Here is a 21,254-nt window from a genome sequence, read left to right on the forward strand (position 1 = left end):
TAGAAACCTATAATTGGGGCATTTCTATTGCCGCTAAAGAACCTAAGATTTTGCTTCAGTACATATGGCACAATCTCATTTTGCACATTGACATACGATGGTGCTCTCCCCATCACTATTATCTACTATCTTTATGATCCCAACATGGCACATAGCTGCCATCACATTTATGTATTTCATGCAAATAAAAGTCCCCCACGGAAACCTCCCACATTTCAAAGAATAATTTCTCTTTTTTAGAATTATATTTCAAGCGAGGGTAGCCTTCGATCATATTCTTGGCTATTAAAAGAACCACTCCTTTAAAGCATCCAACTAGGGCCTAGAAAATACCCTTAGGACTTGACAAGTGCTCTAACAAATCACACACAGCACCTTGCAATAGCTCCCATGTTACTAGAGGAAAAGTAGGTTGTGGTATAGAAGAATTGTCCTTGTTTGTTATATCCATGGCACACTTTGAAGCTACAAGAAAAGCTTCTCTTGCTTGCATGGTCTTGTCTTTGCCACAACATTTGTGAAGTAAAACTTATGAATAAAATAATCCATACAAAACAAATAAGCTCATTCAACTTTTCTTTCTAAAGCATAGCATCAACATATAAAATATTAAACCTCGTATCTTCTCAAAATCTAATAGGTACAAAATATAGCTTCCTCATGCTACTTTTCCCCCTAGCTAAAACCCCTCTTCATGAACTCAAATGAGGACTATAACTTTGACATACAAAACATCAATTTTCATACTTTGCAAAATCTAAATAAGCAAAAAATGTAACTTCTTAGACTACTTCCCCCCTATGAAGAGAAGTTTCTATGCTAAAGTCTACTTTTGCAAATCTAGAATTGGTAGATGCTCAAAATAATTGAAAAACCTAAGCTTCTGTTTGGAAATAAGTAGCAAATATATTTTGATAGTGCACCAAATAAGACCCGCTCTAACCTGAGTATGAGCAATGGATGTCTATCCAGTTGACAATACTCAAGGCACAAATGACCACTATTGCATCGAGATATGGCTTTGTTTCAATTCCCCACTTGACATAATCCCCTTGGAATTGGAGCACCTCCTTGCTATACAGCTATCGTAAGTAATGGAGGTCTTCTAGCAAAGCCAATGTTGTATTGCGGCTTCGCTTACATAGGGTCTTTTGAGCTTGGACCAATTTAAAAATTAATATGTAAAAGCACATAAAAAAATCAAAGCACAAAAAATATGCATGGCATGCCATTTAGGAGAATGCCACCCTACCTTAGGAAGCTTTCTCACCAACTCATAGCCGCCCTATTCTAGGAGAGAGAGGCTCTAATGCCCCTTTTTTTCCCATAAATAAAATCAAGGAAAAAGGACAAAAAATGCATGATACCATTCATAGCATGCCTTGGAGCACAGAGAACATACATTAAGCCCATGCACACACCCAGGACCACATGGCATTTGCTATTCTTCATAGAAGCTCATTAAGTAGCCAACATACATAGAGCAAACCCTTGCAAGAGCACTCCAAAGCACATGGAATGCACACACCCAAGACCACGTGGCATTTGTTATTCTTAACAGAAGCTCATTAAGCATCCAACACGCACGAAACAAACCCTAGCACTCCAAAGTACATGGAATGCACTTGTAGTTTTACAGATTGAGTGCACCAAGCAAGCACTTTATTTAATTCTTGCACATGTCAGCTTGCATATATACTCTTCTCAATATCTCAAGTACAAACTGTTGCACAAGGAAAAAGATGCCGTGGGCTTCTTGGAACAGATCCAATCTTCCACAGGTGCAGTCATTAGACAAGCTTGGAAGACATGCACATGCACATATGTTTATTGATGAACTTGCAACTGTGTTGTGGATAGCACACCACAGGGTGAGACCAGTAAGCCTAGAGCCTGTGCTCCAACCTATAGAAGAGAAAATAAATAACATGGAAGATGAAGTAGAGATGGTTGAGGCGGAGGTAGTGGTTAGCGACCCATCTTTTCAAGCTGTCATAGATGGACTCACTCTTATAGAAGATGTTGTAACCACTGAGGAGAATAGTCCAGAGGGGTAGACTATTGGACAGTGGTTAAAGGGATGGTCAAAGAGCCATCATACAAAGAATGTCAAAGAGTTGGATAATCCATCAAGTGCACAACTGCCTAACATTAGGGGGAAAAGTCTTAGAACCCCGAGTGACATTGAAAAGGTTGCGACCCCTGCAGCAAAGCAAAAAGCAAGTACGGCATCTGCCCATAGGCCACAAGCCTACAAGAGACTGTTACCTATACATTAGAAGTGTGGGTTATACCCTTATGTATTGAGTGGCATATTACTAGAGTTTGGGTTATACCCTCATGTCAGAAGTTGTGACATCCGATAGAATTTCTAATTGAAGTCAAAGGTTTTCTTCCATGTATGTTCTCCATGTTTTGTCTGAATTTCGTGAGAGAGTGCCTTGTGCCGGCATACACATTAAAAATATTTGATCATCATAGGCTTGTATCTTTGAAAATTTTATGTTGTATCTTTTAAAAAGATAGGCTTGCATCTTTTAAAAATATTTGATCTTCATAGGCTTGTGTCTTTCTAAAATATTGTATCATCAAAGGATCTTTTGGGTGAAACACAAGCTTGTATCTTTGAATGTTTTATGGGAGAGCAAGAGACAAAGAGGTGGCTTTATGAACAAGAACATAATCATGTCGTGGTTTGTTTAGGTGATAACGAATTTGCGCTAATCACATATGTAAAAGGTCCTTTCAAACTCTGACACAAGATGAGTGTTGTACAAGCCTGTGGTTCTTTTCTAGATCAATGAAGGAGAGTGCATAGGGTTTATGAAGCCAAGCTCTAGCATATTCATCATAGTGGCGATTTGCCATACCACTGTCGAATTGTGAGAGTAGTTACATGTTGCCTCCCCCTCCACTTGACTACTACTATATCCTCGAGAGCAAGAACATGGAACTCTGTGCTCTTATTCTTGACATGAATGGTGTGTTGGTTCATCCACACAATCATAAAAAAGAGTTGTTCTGGCCACAATGACGATGTCATGTTTACGTGCGACATGTATGAGATTTTAGCACATGACCTCATCTCAATGCTCTCACTGTTACATTTCTTATTCCAGAGGATGCAGAGCATTTTTTACATTAGGCAAATTGATGGTTTGATATGTGTATATGGAGCTCAGAGCATATGCACAACCTAAGAAGGCATTTTGAACCATGCTTTTTGAGCTATCTCATCAGACATATTGTGACTTGGTGCATTTCACCATTTTGGATGGGAAGTCTGTGTTTTTCAAGAACCTAAGGTATTTCTAGGAGCAATACCCTTTCACGATGAGTCGTGTACTGTACTTATTAATGATAGCTTTTACAAGTGTACAAGAAATTTGATTAGGAAATTCAACATACTTCTAAAGATGACAATAGTCCCTACACACATGCACTGCAATTTTCTAATTAGACACTTGGCACCATGGTTATGGCAATGGTTACTATTGCAGGATCAACTGCAATTTGCTTTTGGAGACTATTTTGGGGCTTGGTCACACCGGGAAAGCTTGCAAGCCACCAAAAGTTTTGCTGTACATCTACGATGGGTGCCAACCGAGATGGCTAATCTTGAGAAGCCTCGGACATATGCCAGACCCCGAAACCCTAGTAGGGTGTAGTATCTTGGCCCTAAATGTATTGTCATGTATGAATTGTAACTAAATGATGCTATCTATGTACTTTGTGAATTGAGCCAGGTTCATTTCAATTTTTGGAAGGCCTGCAAAATGTATTGTACTCCTGAGTCCTAACCCTACATGTGGCACTGATATTATCATCGACCTTGGACCTTCATGCAATAATGATTGTCCTTTGACCAAATATTTGAATGTCATTTTCTTGTTTGCACGAATTCATCATAGCATAATGTTTGTAAGACAATAGCATGAATATAGCCTAAAATGTGAATGCCAAAAGAAGAAGAATGATTGAATTTTATAGTGGGGTTGTTCAACCTTCATAGATTCCAAATGTGTTTACATAGATTGAGCATAGATTCCACCCCTTGATTCCAAATTTATTCATTATGAAATATAGTAGTGTGCATGGGATGTTCTTGAAAAGAGTGCTATGAGGATCTCATAATCAAGCACTACTCAGATCTCATAATCAAAGTGTTATAAGCCTTAACAAAGATCATGTTCAACACAATAGAATAGGACATCTTGCTGTCCATTATGACTATGACATGAAGTCCAAGTAGTCACAAAGCACTTCCAAGAAGTCTCCTAATCATTAGAAAGCACAATCAAGCATGGTAATAATAGTCACAAAGTACTAATCAAGCACTCAGAGTAGTCACAAAGCTCTCACATAGCTTTCATTGTTATTTGACAGCTTAGTATTCATAAAGCACTACCAAGTAGTCACAAAGTACTCACAAGTGTCACAAAGCTCTACCAAGAAGTCATATAACAGTCACAAAGCACTCACATAATTGTCACAAAGCACTTCCAAGTAGTCACAAAGCACTTCCAAGAAGTTTCATAAAAGTCACAAAGCATTACCAAGTAGTTTCATAATAGTCACAAAGCACTAATCAAGCACTCATAGAGCAGTCACAAGGCATGCACATAGCTTTCAATATTATGAGATTGGTTGGTTTTCATAAAGCACTACTGAGAAGCCACAAAGCACTCACATAATTGTCACAAAGCTCTACCAACAAGAAGTCATATAACAGTCAAAAAGCACTTACATGACTGTCACAAAGCAAATCACAAAGCACTTCCAAGAAGTCTCATAACACTCACAGTGCACTACCGAGTAGTTTCATAACAGTCACAAAGCACTGATCAGACACTTCCAAGAAGTCATCACAAATCACTCACATAGTTTTTTTTAAATTTATAAAAGCAATTTCCCATTCACTATTATGATACTACATATCCACAGATAATATATATACTAGCATACATACCAACCAACACCCTTGTCCAAGATATGGCAACAAAGAAGCATAGGGAAATAAATGAAAGCAAGGCAGGGAAATAGATATATTAAAGATACTAAGGCATACTATTGTAGATTGTCTCGTACACTTCAAGTGGAAGCAAGCACAAGTTATCTCCCTCAATGGCTTCTAGTGGAAACTTGATTGACCTTAGAAGATGGTAGGTTCAGAAGACTTCAGGTTGATCATCAAGAAGCTTATAGCGGTGGTGACCTTGATGGCCATAGAATAAACCCTTCACAATATAGGAGTTTTCTACTATTATGTTTTCCCAACCATCTTGCATAGCCTTTTCGCTCACTCTTTAGCTTTGGTATACTTAAAAATGTAGAAGTCGGAACCTTCTTCATTGTCTACCTCTACATTCACTGCAAAATTGTCCCCCATGCAAAGAGCATCACTAATCGCATCATGATGCCCTACATACATAGGTTCATCAAGGAGCTCATCATCGCTACCCAAATCACTAGCATAATTAGGAACAATGATGTGATATTTCGATTTGGACACAGTATTTTTATTGGTGCACTTTCTCCAAGACTCTTGCATACAAGTGTTGTAGTAGCATGACAACCTTTTCATTGCTCTTTCCTTGCTAGCCCCTTGTGGAGCTCCCTTGAAGCAGTGCATGGATTATGTCTTGGGCACAGGTTGATAGTCCCACTGTATAGATCTACCAGCATCTCCTTCCTTAACCTCCCAAAACACTCGTGTCTACAATCCTTTCCTTACATGCATAGTTGGCTTGAGCCCCATGAAACAAGTTGGTCCTCAAGAAACCCATGATATCAGATGCACAATTTAAGGTGGCTCCATTTTGCTTAAGTTGTTCATGTTTCAATTCTCTCTTCACAACAGCCCCAGCTCCATCATGCTCTCCCTTGATGTGCCCAGATCCAAAGAAATTCCATGTCAATTGCAAACCTCCGAGCTGTTCAAATCTAGATATGAGATAGAAAGGCCTTCTAGCCTTGAATTGGGAGGCTGCATTGTCAACTAGCTATGATGTCGCATAAAACAATGCTGGCCAAAGAGGGTGTCGTGCACCTTGTCATCTGAACTAAATAAGTGAAATGTCTTCTCCACCTCACTCTCGATATGAACATATGTTATGTGCACAACAATTTTAACCTAGCTAAAGTGCCAATGCATGGACTGAATCTCGTTTTGCTCCTTGAAAGAGCAGTTTCCTACAAAGTCAACCACTGAAACTACCACATCTTCAGAAAATCTTAGCACGCACTCTTTGAATGGTTCAGCCTGCCACTTATAAGTGTAATTGTGCTTGATGAATATTTTGAGGTGCTTCTTCATTAATTGTATAAGATCGTTGCAATCCATCTCCTTCCTCACAAGGTTTTTCCTTTGCTTCTTTTTTCTATTCACAGTGGTGCCTGTGTCCACATTCTAGAAGACCTTCACCATCACCTTTTTGGAAACTTGATTCATCTCACAAGGTCAACATGACATGTTCTTTGGACCACATTTTTTGCACTCACCCAATATACATTGACAATGGTGGAATGTGGCTCTGACAAGTTTGGGGCACACCACAAGCTCCCAGAGGGGAGTGACACCCTTGTAAGCCTGTCCAAAAAGCTCGACAACCTTCACTATTTCCACATATCTGATAGTCACACTTGCAAGACGCTCCATGAAAACCAAAACTCTGGGTCCTTACTTGATTGACTGCATCCTTGATAAAAATCAACCTGCACGTGATAAATGCAGCAGCATGTGTACCTGTCCTTCAGCTTTCGCACGAAATAGAGCATGTTGACCTAGAGAGGTGTACTTGAATTGCTAGAATAGATCCACCTATGGTAGCGTACAAATCAAGGGATCTCTCAGAAGCAATAACATAGACTATCAATAATCTACTTTCAAAAAAAAAATCATTGGCACTGTGCTCTCATTACATAATAATAATAGTGCTCTCATCAGAGACTCACCCGCTTTACAACAACTAAGGTTGACTCCAGCAGACAAGTCCAACAATCATTTCATCCCATAGGTTTCTTTGTGGCCAAAATTGACATATCACTTTGTTCCCCCTTCGTGCATTATAGTAAGCAATCTCAAAGCGGTTTACTCAAGCAGTCTCAAAGCAAGTGTCTTAGAACACTCTCATAGCAGTTCATGATGTCCAACCAGTAAAGAAGAAATCTAAAACAACTATCAAAGTAGTTCATCATGCCATCCCATAGGTTTCTTTATGGCCCAAGCTATCATATCACTTTGTGCCCCCTTTGTGCATTGTGACCATTCTCAAACTAATTACTGGAAGTAGTCTCAAACTAGTTGTTGGAAGCAGTCTCAAAGCAATCTCAAAGCAGTCTCAAAACAATTGTCTGAAAACACTCTCAAAGCAGTTCATCATGGCTCCAAACAATCAGAAAGTAGTCTAAAAACAGTGTCAAAGTAGTTCATCATGGCTCCACAACCAATCAAAAAGCATTCAGAAAAGAAGTCTCAAAGCATGCTCAAAGCAATTCATCATGGCTCCACCACTAGTCAGAAAGCATTTAGAAAGCAGTCTCAAAGCATGCTCAAAGCAGTTCATCATGGCTCCAAACAATCAAAAAGCAATATGAAAACACTCTCAGTGTAGTTCCTCATGGATCCAATCAATCACAAAGCAGTTTATCATCGTTCCAGCCACAAAGCATTCTCAAAGCAATCTCAAATAGCCTCAAAGCACTTTATCATGTCTCTAGCCACAAAACATTTTGAAAGCACTCTTAAATAGTCCCAAAAGCATGTTTAGTTCGTGCTTGGGGGAGTCTATGTGGCTCCCAGCTTCTTGGGAGAGTCGACATGACCCTAAGCAGTCAAAAAACACCAAGAATTGGTAGCTTTATTGCATGTGATCCTCATTATCGTCCCTAGTAGCCACACAACAAGGGGCACCATGTTTTGGGGCCAATACCGTGGTAGGTGTGACCCTGGGGCAATCTAGCTCTGGGATTGTTATTCAAAGTTTCTTTCTTGCAAATTTGAATTTTCTAAATGGTTGTAATTTTTGTAAATTGCTCATTAAATGTATCTACCACCCTTTGGGGATTCCGAAGGCCGGTGGTAGTGGTTAAAATAGAAAATATGGGCCAGATCTGCAAACCTGCAAAGCACCTTCCCCTTGTCTAAACACAACACCATCTTTCTCAAGAGGTGAGGCCGTGGTTGTGCTGGGCAGGCACAAATTACTGAGCAATAATTTCAGCTGAGAAAAATCAGTCACTATGTCTCAGAGAGAGAGATCTCAGACTTCTCTCTAGAGTCTGATCAGGAAAGCCTTCATGATATTGAGGAGCATGAGACCTCTGGTGATGAGGATTCTCCATAGGAGGAGAAGGCTCCTGAACAACAATTCTATGGGTAGTAGCCTTTTGGACAATAGAAGTCTAGGCAGCAAGGTTTGGGCCCTAGATGTTTGCATTGTAAGTATATGGGTAGCAAGATCCTAGACAGTAGGAACGTCAAGCAACTCCTGTTCAGTCAGAAAAAGATGAGGCTGACACTATGATAAGAGGGCAGTCGTTTGACTCGATGAATATCTTGACCCAGTTGATACAGAATCCTCGACTTCAGAAGATTCTCAACCCTCCCAGGGGGAAGAAGAGGAAGAGGTACACACGTGGTAGCCATGCAGGTAGTCATCGAAGCCTCAGCCAGGTAATCCTTCACCTAATCCCATGTCTCAAGTTCCTATTCAGCAGTTAGATTTTGGTCCAAGTGTTGGGCCGAATGAGCAGGCCAGCAATTTCTCATTTTGGAATTATGGACAACAACCTCTTCTTGAACCCGTTTCACATCCAGGCTACTTTGGGGCCGGTTCAGTATTTCAGGCCATGTTAGGCTGACCAACAACGGTATGGGCATGGTTGGAAATTCCCCGATGGACTCTCAGCCTAGTATGCAAGATTTCCAGGGCTAGATACTTGGAGGTACATAGCCCGAAATGTCGAATGTGATGTATGAGAATGTTGGAATTCAACTAGGGATGCAGGGAGGCATGGGGTTCCCATGGGTATGTTTTGGATGCCTCCTACAGGGCCCGGAGTGGTCAATCCATCACCAAGGTCTGGAACAGGTGCACAGAATACATGAAATATGATGCAACCACAGCAGCCACCATATTTACAGCCCCCAGTCTACGACAATCTGGCACCTAAGGGCAAAATGGAGGAGTTCAAGGAGGGAGGTTCTGGTGTCAAGTTCAAGACATTCAAATGGGATGCAGGATCGGTTGAAGACGCTGACTTTTCTGTAGCAGTTTGATGCAGCCTATACTCTGGCAGAAACTTCACCGAAGCTTCCAAAATTTGTAAGGCGGTCACTTTTCTGAAAGGTAATGCTCTTCAATGGTGCAAGGTTTAGCTCCCATCACACGGGTTAGTTTCAAGCAAGTATTTTCTGCTTCATGGCTGACCACACGTTTTGAGGTGGATATGATGACGGCCTGGCATGACCTCAATGCTAGGAGCTGTGCTAACCTTGAGACTTATAACAAAAAATTCTAGTCAGCTCTCTTACCTGTCAGTTCATATAGGTTTGTGCCCTTATTAGAGCAGGTGGAGAAGTATTGTTGTGGGCTACTGAAAGAGCTAAGAGACTATTGTACAAAGACAAGGGTCAACAATATGTTTCAGTTATTGAGAACGCAAATACAACATATGCCCTTATGCAAGGGAAGTGATCCAGTTTCGGGGAGGGTAAGTTGAAGAAAGGTGGAGAGCCTACAAGGGTTCCAAGGTTGCAGGTCAGCGACACAAGTTCAGGAAGACTAAGTACAAGAGATTAACTTTTGAGGAGAAGGGAGAACTAATGAAATAAAACGAGTGTTTTTATTGTAGAGAGGAAGGCCACACTGTATAGCTGACTGTCCAAAGAAGAAACGCATGGAGCCCAATGATGATGAGAAACAATAGAAGAGTGAGCGAAAGGGGAAGAAGCCTAAACCTAGTGCAAGATTGATGCCTGATGTTATCGGCGGTGAGGAATAGAATGATGAGAAGTCGAAGCTGTGTCGAGCTTGGGGGAAGGTTCGAGACCAGACTTGTTTGATGTTATTTGACCCAGGAGCTCGTGCCAACTTCATCTCACTCGAGTCAACAAGTAAACTAGGTATTCGTCCCAAGGAGATGGGGCCAATCTGTGAAGCAAATATGATTAGCCCTGAGTTCACTTCTACTGTTACTCCGGTCATTGGGAAGCTTCACTTGCAAATTCAGAACTACATGGACTTCAAGGAATTTCATATGATGCCCTTGTTTGGGTGTGACATTTTTTTGGGTATACCCTGGTGCTACAGGGTAAACGCAGAGATGGATACTTTTATAAGCTGACCCTAACCCATCGAGGAAGAAAACACATTTTGGATGTTAAACTCAAAGGGGAATCCGTTCCTGTTGAATTGGCTTTGGCCATTTCTTCGGTAATGAAAAATAATCTTTCTCCTTGATTTTTGCAAAAGAAATTCCACCAGATCAAGCTAAGTCTCAGCATTCTTGGCTGGAAAAAGCTAGGATAGATTTTCTTTATGAGTTTAAAGATTGTTTTTTCTGAATCTTTGCTTGGAAAGTTACCACCAGAAAGACTCGAGGATCATTCGATAGATATAACTTCACGGAGTACCCTGCCTAACAAGCTGTTGTACAAAGTAAGTGCAGCCCAGCAAGAAAAGATTATGAGCCAGGTCAATGATTTACTTCAGAAAGGACTCATAAGGCCAAGTTTCTCTCCTTTTTGTTCCCCAATTTTGTTAGTTGAAAAGAAGGATGGATCTTGGAGAATGTGCATTGACTACCGTGCACTTAACAAGATCACTATCAGGAACATGTTTCCCATTCCTCGCATTGATGATGTTCTGGAAAGGTTGGAAGGGCTTGCCATGTTTAGCCGAATTGACTTGAAGAGCGGATATCATTAGATTCGCATCCGGCTAGAAGATGTGCACAAGATAGCTTTTCGAAGCAGTTTTGGATTGTATGAGTATCTCGTTATGCCATTTGGTTTGACTAATGCTTTGGCCACATTCAATCGGATGATGGATAGGATTTTTCGAAATCATAGGGCCTTTGTTGGTACGTTCTTTGACGACATCATTGTGTTTTCAAAGAACGAGGAGGAGCATAAGAAACATTTGGGTATTGTGTTCTGAGAGTTGCAGAAGCATCAATTAGTTATCAATGCCAAGAAGATTGAGTTCTTCATGTTAGAGATCCACTTTCTTGGGCACATCATCTCAAAGGATGGAGTCAAGATGGACCTTGCCAAGCTAGAAGCAATCCGTTCTTGGCCACGGCTCAAGCATGTTCATGAGGTACGGAGTTTTCTTGGTTTATGCTCCTACTACAGACGAATTATCAAGTATTTTGGTGAGATTGCTTTGCCGTTGCATGCTTTGCAAAATAAAGGGATGTCTTTTCGATGGACTAAGAAGGAAAACTCAACTTTTGAGAAGCTGAAAGAAAAGTTGTGTGCTAATTCTTCCAGATCTTCAGAAACCCTTCGTTGTTTAGTGTGATGCTTGTGGCAACATCGTAGGAGGCGTTTTAATGTAAGAGGGTCGAGAGTCCCCTACGAAAGTAGGGTTTTGCAACCAGTTGAGATGAGTTTGGGCATCTATGAGAAAGAGATGCTTGCTGTAACTCATGCCTTGTCCATGTGGAAGCACTATTTGCTTTGTGCTGATTTTTATGTACAAGCAGATCATTCTTCCTTGTGCTACTTCCTTACTCAGAGGAAGTTATCAGAGAAGCATATGAGACTCCTTGTCTATTTTCCATATTCAGATTATTCATGTACCAAGCAAGAAGAATGTGGTAGAGCTGATGCCTTATCCAAGAGACTAGCGCCTGATGCGATTTCCAGGAAGCCTCAAGTCTCAACAGTAACTATTCCTTATCATAGTGAGTTAGATGCTATGAAGGAACAATATGCACACGATGATGATTTCACAAGGATATTTGACCAGCTCATTGATGAACAGAAGCATGATCATTATATATACTCTCAAGGAAGGTTTTCTTTTGATGCATGGTCGCCTTTGTGTCAGGAAGCAATTGAGGCCGAAGATTCTTACAGAAAGTCATGGTCCACCGTATGCAAGCCATAGAGGCCACGGTGAAGGCTATTGAGCATTCTTTTACTAGCCAGCTTTGAGACGAGATGTGGAGGCATTTGTTTGAACATGCATCACTTGCCAAAAGGTTAAGTATGACCGGCAGAAGACACCAGGATTGTTACAACCGTTGCCTATTCTTGATAGACCTTGGCAAAGTATTGCTATGGACTTTGTCTTTGATCTTCCTCGTACACCATCAGGCCATGATGGGATTTGGACCATTATTTGCAGGTTTAGCAAGCAAGCCCACTTTATTCTGGTGAGGAAAAAAATTTCAGCTAATCAGATGACAAAATTGTTCCTAGGCAATATCTTTCGGCTACATGGTATGTCAGAGTCTATTGTTAGTGACAGGGATCACGGATGACGAGTCTTTTTTGAAGAGGGCTTTTCCAGAATGTTGGTACAACTCTTAACTTCTCATCCTCCTTTCATCCACAGACTAACGGTGAGTCAAAGAAAGGTAATGATATAGTTCTAGATCTTTTGAAGTGCTATGTTTCAGAGCATAAGGCAAAATGGGAGCAGTATCTGCCACTTGTGGAGTTCGCTTATAACAATACTGTTCATAGTGCAACTAGTAAAGCACCTTTCGAGAATGTGGAAGGTGGTAGAAAAGTTCCACCCATTTTGCATATCAATGACAAGATCTTTGAGGCAGATAGGTATGTGGAAAGTTTGGATGAGGCTTACATGAAAGTCAAGATAGCTCTTCAGAAGACTCAGGAGATGCAAAAGAGAGCAGCTGATCGCCATAGGCGTGAGTTGGTCTTCAAGGAAGGCAATTGGGTTCTGTTGCGCTTCCATAGAGCGAGACTTCGGAACAAGAAGGGTAAGGAAAGGTTGTACACCAAGTTGAATATGCGTTACTATGGGCCTTTCCATGTTTCGGAGAAGATAAGTGATGTAGCTTACAGGCTGAAGCTACCGGATCATTGGAAGATCCATAATGCCTTCCATGTTAGTCTATTAAAGCCGTTCCACGGTGCTGTGCCAGAGCACTTGCCTCATGAGAAACAACCTGAAGTTGAAGAAGAGGATGAAATTCTGGTACCAGAGCAAATTGTGGCACATTCGGAACGCAAGATTAGAGGTAGAGTTTCCCGTCGCTACCTGGTTAAGTTTCACAACTATTCAACATTGCATGCGATGTGGATGGAAGATATGGCTCTGTTGTAAAATCCGTGTCAGGTGTGACCTCAGGGCAATCTAGCTCTGGGATTGTTGTTCAAAGTTTCTTTCTTGCAAATCTGAATCTTCTAAGTGGTTGTAATTGCTGTTAATTGCTCATTAATTGTATCTAGCACCCTTTGGGAATTCCGAGACATGCTCCTATAATTGTGCACATATTCTACACGTCCCCACATGCATGAAGCAACTGTATATGTAAAGGTCTTTTGAACTAGGTTTCTGTCACAAATCTAAGTGAATACGCGTGGACTAGCTATTTGGAAAGGCTAGTGCTTACAAAGAAAGCTGACAAAAAAGTATTTACAAGCTTCTGAGTTCCCAGCTGTATCTTGATATATTGTTTAGAAGCCTTGTTTTCACCCAATGTCTAGATATCTTATGCTCCACAAGTCAGACCATTGCGCAAGAACAGGCATAAGATGAGATCCAATTACCTTAAATGACGGACCAGTGATTAAAAGCTAGTTCCTTGCTGCTGGTCAAGATCAATCTGTGCACGTGCACCGCCCACCCACAGACGTACTCATGTTGCATGATGCAAGCATACTTATGATATAATATCCATTTATGTTAATAGAAGGGCAACCCGACAAGGAAACAAGTTGCCACATAGATAAAACAACTTCTAGAAAAGGTAGAACTCCCTTAAGGTCAGGACAGATTTCAGTCAGACATAAGCACACAGGCATCGTGAACCCTGCATTTATGCCTCATTACATACTTCAATAAAAGTATTACTCTGATGGCATACTATGACTATGCCATACTGGCTTAACACTGGCATTGAAACCTTCAGACCCTCACTGGTGCAAAATTAACAAAAGCATAGTAGAAACAAGGAGAGCAAGGAGGCCATGACCTATACATAAATCAATGGATATTGCAATAAGGCTACTAAAATACAGCCTGTAGGCTTTGACTCAGACCAACCCGGCAGGAGACCTGGTTGCCAAGAATGCCCAGGGATCCAAATGAGTAAAATCCCTGATAAGAATTTAATATGGAGATCGATGAATGTAGCATACATACAAAAACAATCTAAATGTGGCCAGACATCCTCCTACGCCTTACTCCCTAATAGATTTCACCAACCTGTTCCCGGCATTCAATGACGTCAGTAGACAGATACGTGAACCTTCAATTGGTCCCCTCAATGCACAAGCTAGCTGTGGGACAATGTACTTGCTTTTGCATAAACAAGCACGGAAGCCCCTTAACACTGGAGCTCCCATGGATCAAACAGCTCCTGTGTCCCAAAAAATCTACAGCAATGGGAACCATGAAGGTCAGATAGATTGACAATAACTTGGAAGCCAAGAAGCAACCATAGAAAATTGAGTCAATTAGGCTGAGGAGAAATAGAACAGAGGCTCAGTAGCTGGCAAGGGATTGATCGTACAAGGCATTGTAACAGGAAAAGCCCAACAATAAAGGCTTGAAACAGGTAAGCGTTCAGACTCACAACCATACGATTGAAAATAGTCCTCAGAAGTCATGAGTGCATTGGGCTTTACAAGGTCGACTGCAGATCCATCCCATCCCAGGAAAGTATAGCATGACCACTTCACCATTCTTGAACTCATGACATCTCCACATCACTTGACGCAGGGCTCCTCTGTTCTCCATTCCTCAGAAGTATAAAGATGACTTGTTTGATACTGCCTGTGATAATGAGCCTCATCCAACTGGGTAGCAGTTTGGTCCTCCTTCTATCATGCCACTCAATATCTTCAAAATCTTTGGATCACACCCACTAGCTATGATATCATCCAAGAGTTTCAAAGCTTCACTTGTTTTGCCTTCCTTACACAGCCCTCCAATCACAGTAGTGTAAGTCACAAGACTTGGTTTGAAGCCCTTCTCTCTCATTAGTGAGAAAGTAGAAAGGGCCAAATCTGTCCTTCCTACAGTGAAATAACCATCCATTAGTATTGTATAACTTACCAAATCAGGAAAGCACCCCTCACTCCTCATCTCATCCATGAGTGCCAAAGCTTTGTCTATAAAGCCACCCTTGCATAGTCCCTTGATAACTGAATTGTAGGTCACTATGTTGGGATGGCATCCCGTATTCTTCATTCCCGTAAAAGTGGCAATAGCTTGCTCCATCCTGCCTGCTGTGAAAAGTCCATCAATCAATGTGCTGTACGTATGATTGTTTGGACTGCAACCCCTTTCTATCATTTCACCCAAAAGCTCTGAAGCTTCATCTATTCTCCCCTTTTTGCATAGCCAATTCATCACAGTGGAGTAAGTCACCACACTGGGATTGCTTCCCTTTCCCAACATCTTTCTCATGGTAGAGAGAGCAACTTCTACGCGGCCTGCCTTGAAAAGGCCATCAATCAGAGTGGTGTATGTTATCGTGTTAGGATTGCAGCCTCTTTTGATCATCTCATCCAATAACTCCAACGCCTCATCAGTTTTTCCAATTTTGCAAAGCCCATTAATAAGTGTGTTGTATGTCACCACATTGGGATTGTATCCATTCCCTTTCATTCTCTGAAAAATCGAGAGGGCCATGTCTGCTCTGCCCAATTTGAACAGACTATCGATTAACTTGTTGTGCATAGTGGTACGAGGGTCAAAACCACTGCGTATCATTTCCTCAAAAATCTCTACCGCTTCATCTGTTCTAGCATCCTTCACCAACCCGTTGATTAGTGTACAGTATGTAAGCTCATCAGGCTCACACCCCCGTTTTCGCATTTCCGGGACAACAGCAGCAGCTCTGTCTCCCCTGCCTGCCTTGAAAATGCCATCTACTAACACATTGTATGTCCTAATATCAGGAACAGATCCCTCAGCGCAGAGCTCATCTAGTAACTGAAATGCTTCATCTATTTTGCCTTCCCTACACAACCAGTTAATCAGAATATTGTACGTCACCACATCAGGATCACATCCCCTTTCCTTCATCACTCTGTACATCAAGATAGCTGATGTAGCTTTGCCCTTTTTCAACAGTGCATGGATCAGAGCATTATAGATTTTTGTACCGGGATCACAGCCCGCATCGATCATTAACTCCATGAAAGCCACCGCTTCATCTGCTTTTCCGTGTTTGCAAAACCCATAGATCAGCATTCTGTAAGTTACCACATTGGGGGCACTTCCCATTTCCAACATTTCCTGTAAGGTCGACAGGGCTTCTTCTTCATATCCTGCTTTAATAAAACTGTCGATGAGTGCATGGAATATATACCTGGTCGGTATGTGACCTTTCGCAACCATTGCGTCCACAAGTTCCCTGGCCTTGGCTAAATCCCCATTCTTACAGAGTGCGGTAACTAAGATGGCATAAGTTACACCATCAGGGGTGCAACCACTCTCTACCATGTCCGCAAACGTATAGAGGGCGTCGTTCAATCTGCGAGCCTCAACTAGCGTGCCGATATATTCGTTATACGTCTGCGGGGTAGGCCGACAACGATACTTCTTCATCGCTCGGAAAGTTTTGACTGCCTCGCCCACCATGCCAGCAGCTCGGTAAGTTCTGATAAGCACGTTGAAGGGGGCATCCGTCACCACCAAACCTCTCTTGCGCATGGACTCAACGATGCGCCAGATGGCCCGGAATTCCTCGGCGTGGCCGAGGATGTCAATCAAGGCATAGTAAGAGTTGAGGTCGTGGGCGAAATTGGGTTGTTGATCGGCCCAGTCGAAGAGCTGAAGGGCGAAACCGGCATCACGGACGGATTTAAGCAATTCACAAAAGACGCGAGGCTGAAGGTGAGGGGAGAGGTCGGAGAGGGCGGAGTCGAGGCGGGGGCTCCAGTAGGCATCTTCTTGGAGGATGGAGAGGACGGAGTGGGCTTTTTTGGGCAAGGGGAGGGGGGGGCGGATGGTCTGCTGCTGTTGTTGGGAGCGGGGGGCTTGCTGCTGCAGGGAGGAGACATAGGCCAGCTTTTGTTGAGGCAAAGCATGAGCTTGAGGAGTTTGTGGGTTGCTCACCATTGCCTTGGAAAAGCACTGGATTTGGATTTGGAGGACGGACATGGCTCTCTTTGCTCCTCCCTCCCTTCACTTCCTTTTTGGCAATGCAGAAATTGAGGAATTTTTTTTATACACCACGGGGATTTTTCTCATTGGAGTTTGCATCTTCACCCTTTTAGCATCGTCTTGCTCTCCATTTCTTGGTAACCTCTCATGCCTCTGCCGAATGATTGATACCTTTGTGGGAATTATTGTGGAATATTTTCAGTGATATGATCTCAGTACACTCACTGCTGCGGGTAGACTTTGTCATTCATTTGGGTATCTTCGTTGGCGGTTAATTCTCTTTTGCTGGCTCTGTTCGTTACGACTGATTTCTGTCGTCAAGCCCTGCACCCAATTACTGTCGAGTAGTTGTGATTGAATAAGGTTTTCGTTTTCGACGACTTGCACCATTAGCTTTCTGCGTCGAATATCTCTACGATATGTTGTTATGATCATTATTTGTCGTCGTCTATGGTCTTGGACCTTACCTCTGCTATATAAATTGGAGAGGCTATGTCTCGGAGTCTCCCAACGTGCGCACGATCTCAGATAACGCAAATGGCAGGAGTAGAAGCGTCCATCGACTTTATGGACACGGACAGCGGGGCGTTTGCAAAGGGTGCCTGTCAATTTCGTGTTCCTTTCTTTTGATCGTCCTTCCTTCCTTTCTTCATTCTCTTCTTTATTTCTCACAAAGTTTTACATATTGTGCAGACTTGCTAAGGCATGCCCTCAGGTTTTGGAGTCACCTATTACTCCCACTTCTCATAAGCTTTCTCATCGAAGCGACGGCGATACTGGAAAAGGCAAATCTGTTATAGACGGTATTACTGGTGATTGTAGTCACTGTTTTGCTTCTGTACGCTTTTGTTGTATTGCAAATAATTTACTTCAATGCCCCATCAAATTTGCAAATAATAACTATTTAGTTAATCTTTTAGTTCAAATTTATGAAGAAGAATACTATTGTGATTATTAAGAAACTCATTTTAGTACATCAAAATTTTCCAATAATTTTGTTATTGCTCCTGGTGGGTTAACGATTAAAGTTGCAAGCAGCAAGGGTTAGGGGCAACTTGGAATCGGGTCAACTTCTCATAACTTACTGTAGAGGCACTCTAGAGTTAGTGACAAAAAGGCAGGCCAACATTTTTATGCGCCTCAGTTTTTTGATACGTAAGTGCACAAGCAGCGCAATGGGAGAAGGCAATAAAACAACTATGAACTATGGGAGGGCAATAGCACAAAAGAAGTGAAAGCCCACAGAAAATGCCACGCGCAGAGAAAGTTTTTTGCAGGTCCCAGGAACAGGAAGACGTAGAGAAGGCAAGGAAATGGAATTACAGGAGGAGGGGTAAAAGAAGTGGAAGCCCACACAAAATGGCACGCGCAGAGAAAGTTCTTTCGCAAGTCCCAGGAACAGGAAGACGTACAGAAGGCAAAGAAATGGAGAAGGCAGAGAGGAGGAAGTAAAGGGCAGTGCACTTCTTAATCAACGTATGACCTGCACAAAGCAACTGAGGGAAACTTCATTAAAACAGAAGTTCAAGCAAAACAATACAGCTTTCGTTTTTTGGATTGGGCTTAATGCACAAGCAGGAAAGCAACGAAGATGGACGGTGGAGGCGAGTAATTCTTTCGTAACTACAACCAAGAGAATGCGTTGCGTTGCTGACAATCAGCACTGAAACGTAACAGAATGCGTTCCTACTGGCCCAGAACAGAGCACGAAACAATAGCTATCCCTTTACTTTCATTCGCTTGAATTCGGCCCAGGAAATCTTATTCTACAAATTTAGTTTGTTTTTCAAAAACTCATTTTATGCATACTTGTATTTTCAGCTAGCAAACAACTCATATATGCAAAGAAGAGCTTGTTGAAGTAAATTCTTACAAAGCATGCAATGGGGCTACTACCTTTGTCCCCTCTCCTCTCAATCCATTGCTTACAAAAGCGATCATCCCTTCAAAGGAAAATTTTGTGGGTGGAGGCAATGCCTTGATTTCTTTAAGCATCACTCAATTATTTGATTGTTCTCCCCTAGATTTGTTTTTTGAAGGAAAGCTTTTATGCAAATATGGGACCTACAAAGTCCATAATCCAAAGTACCCCACTTAGTTAAAAGGAGATCTTACAGACAAATATTGTAGCCATACAATGACATTACTTGTCCCAAATGCCTACATCCATCAATTTGTTGCAAGTTAGTGAATTTTATAGAATAGAAGGGGCAACTGTGGTACTAAGGGGAATAAGTGAAGGTGGTACATCAAAGTTCTCCTTACTACTTGATGCTACTACATGCATCATTAGGGGTGAACCCTTTGATGGCAATCTTCGCTTGTTGCCCAATCATCCATTATGCACTTATGTCTTATGGGCCTCTGACATGATCAACTTCAACAACTATTCTGTCTCAAATGTTATGGGCACAATTGCTATTGTTATAATTAAAGTTGCAAGCGAGGAGGGAATGGGTGATCAAATTATTGAAGTAGATGGACCTCGAGATGAGGATAGAGCTGCAGTGAGTTAGACAACATCTCGTTTCACTTTCTTATTTGTTTATGGTGTGAACATTCTCTTACTTTACTTCCTTTTACCTTGTTCATGTATATTGCAGTGGTCCTTTGTCAATGAAAGGAAACCAACTCTTACTCAACTCATCCAGGAATTCAATGAAGAAAGTGTAGTTATGTATGTTCTAAAGAATGTATCCTTCTTGAAGGCAAAGGGAACCATTTGTGTTTTCGACTTTACTATTTTGGCAGAAGTCGCTGATGATTCAACAAGAGATGATCTTTCACCAGCCAAGTTTCACGTTTAGGATATGGAACAAAGGTGAATAGCTTGCTCTTACAAACACAATCAACATATTCTAAATTAAAGCTCACAAGTTCTTGCTTTTGCAGGTGTTTGGCATTTTGCATTTTACAAATGTCAATGTTGATTTGATCGAGCACGTTTGTGAGGCTTGTGGAGGATTGCGTGTTAGCAGAGATCCACTTAGACCATTTTGCTATTCTTGCAAAAGTCCCTAAAACATTGAACAAGTGCCTTCCCTCATTGGAGATATCATACAGCGTGGAGGAAAACAAGTTTCTGTTCACATAAGAAGGCAATATGTGGACATTGTCCTAGCCTTGTCTTTGCCATTCATCTAATTGTATGAGGAGAACTTGATGATGGCAAGAAGCAAACTCAAGACCACCAAGCCTAGTGGGAGCTTTACCATCAATAGTTCTGGATTTGTAATTGCATTTGAACCAAATGCTTAATGTAATTTGCTTTCTATTGAAATATTACTTCCACTTTCCTATCTTTCATATATTTTTCTCTTGATTTTGTGTATACTTACACTTGTACTAAATTTTAGAGTGTTATATATTCAATTCATTTTAGAATTCACAAAATGGATTTAACAAAATTGCTAGAAGAAAAACACTTAGCAAATGAATCCAACATTCATTCTTTCTAATCCATTTAATACAAACATTCTCATATGTGTATTACATTTCTTTCCTAATTTTACATATGAGCAACTTCTTCAAACAATGTTAGACAGCATAATGTTGAAGGTGGAAGCATCAAAATCACCATGGATGATGTTTGCTTCAATTCAAAAAGATATAAAATTCACAAATGAAAGTATAGAAAAGGTATTACTCAATTCTGCATCATCATGTGCATTGGTAGTGGACATTCTTCAACGTTTTTACACAATGTTTGAAAGTCCTTTTTCAATATTCATCTACAATGGATTAAAGCTTTCTAGAAAAATGAACTTTGGTAAAAACAATAGAAAAAATGCAAACACAATGCTTCTAAACGAGTCAACATATCCTTGCACAATTACTCCATTGATTCATTTGAATGAAAAGCGTGCATATAATGTTTGGTCTTGTAATGATGACTTGCTTTTAAAAGAACTTGTACTACAAAATCCCAAAACT

The 21,254-nt window shown here is 41.2% G+C and overlaps 2 protein-coding genes across 2 annotated transcripts; one reads left to right on the forward strand and one right to left on the reverse strand.

The window, feature by feature from the left end:
• Positions 1–14,277: 14,277 nt before the first annotated feature.
• On the reverse strand, positions 14,278–17,330 carry LOC147885986 (uncharacterized). The gene is made up of 2 exons (XM_087396119.1): positions 14,834–17,330; positions 14,278–14,581 (listed from the first exon to the last, which is right to left on the reverse strand). The coding sequence occupies exon 1, from the start codon at positions 17,316–17,318 to the stop codon at positions 14,997–14,999; it is 2,322 nt and encodes a 773-aa protein (XP_087252245.1). The 5' UTR covers positions 17,319–17,330; the 3' UTR covers positions 14,278–14,581; positions 14,834–14,996.
• A 1,839-nt stretch (positions 17,331–19,169) lies between these two features.
• Positions 19,170–20,342, forward strand: LOC147885987 (uncharacterized). Its single transcript, XM_087396262.1, has 3 exons — positions 19,170–19,828; positions 19,925–20,122; positions 20,214–20,342. Exons 1-3 carry the CDS (start codon positions 19,478–19,480, stop codon positions 20,340–20,342), a joined length of 678 nt encoding a protein of 225 aa, XP_087252388.1. The 5' UTR covers positions 19,170–19,477.
• The last annotated feature ends 912 nt before the right edge of the window (positions 20,343–21,254 follow it).

This window comes from Dipteris shenzhenensis, chromosome 25, assembly GCF_047967505.1.
Source record: "Dipteris shenzhenensis isolate YYH24624 ecotype China chromosome 25, Dip_SZ_1.0, whole genome shotgun sequence".
Lineage (NCBI taxonomy): Eukaryota > Viridiplantae > Streptophyta > Polypodiopsida > Gleicheniales > Dipteridaceae > Dipteris > Dipteris shenzhenensis.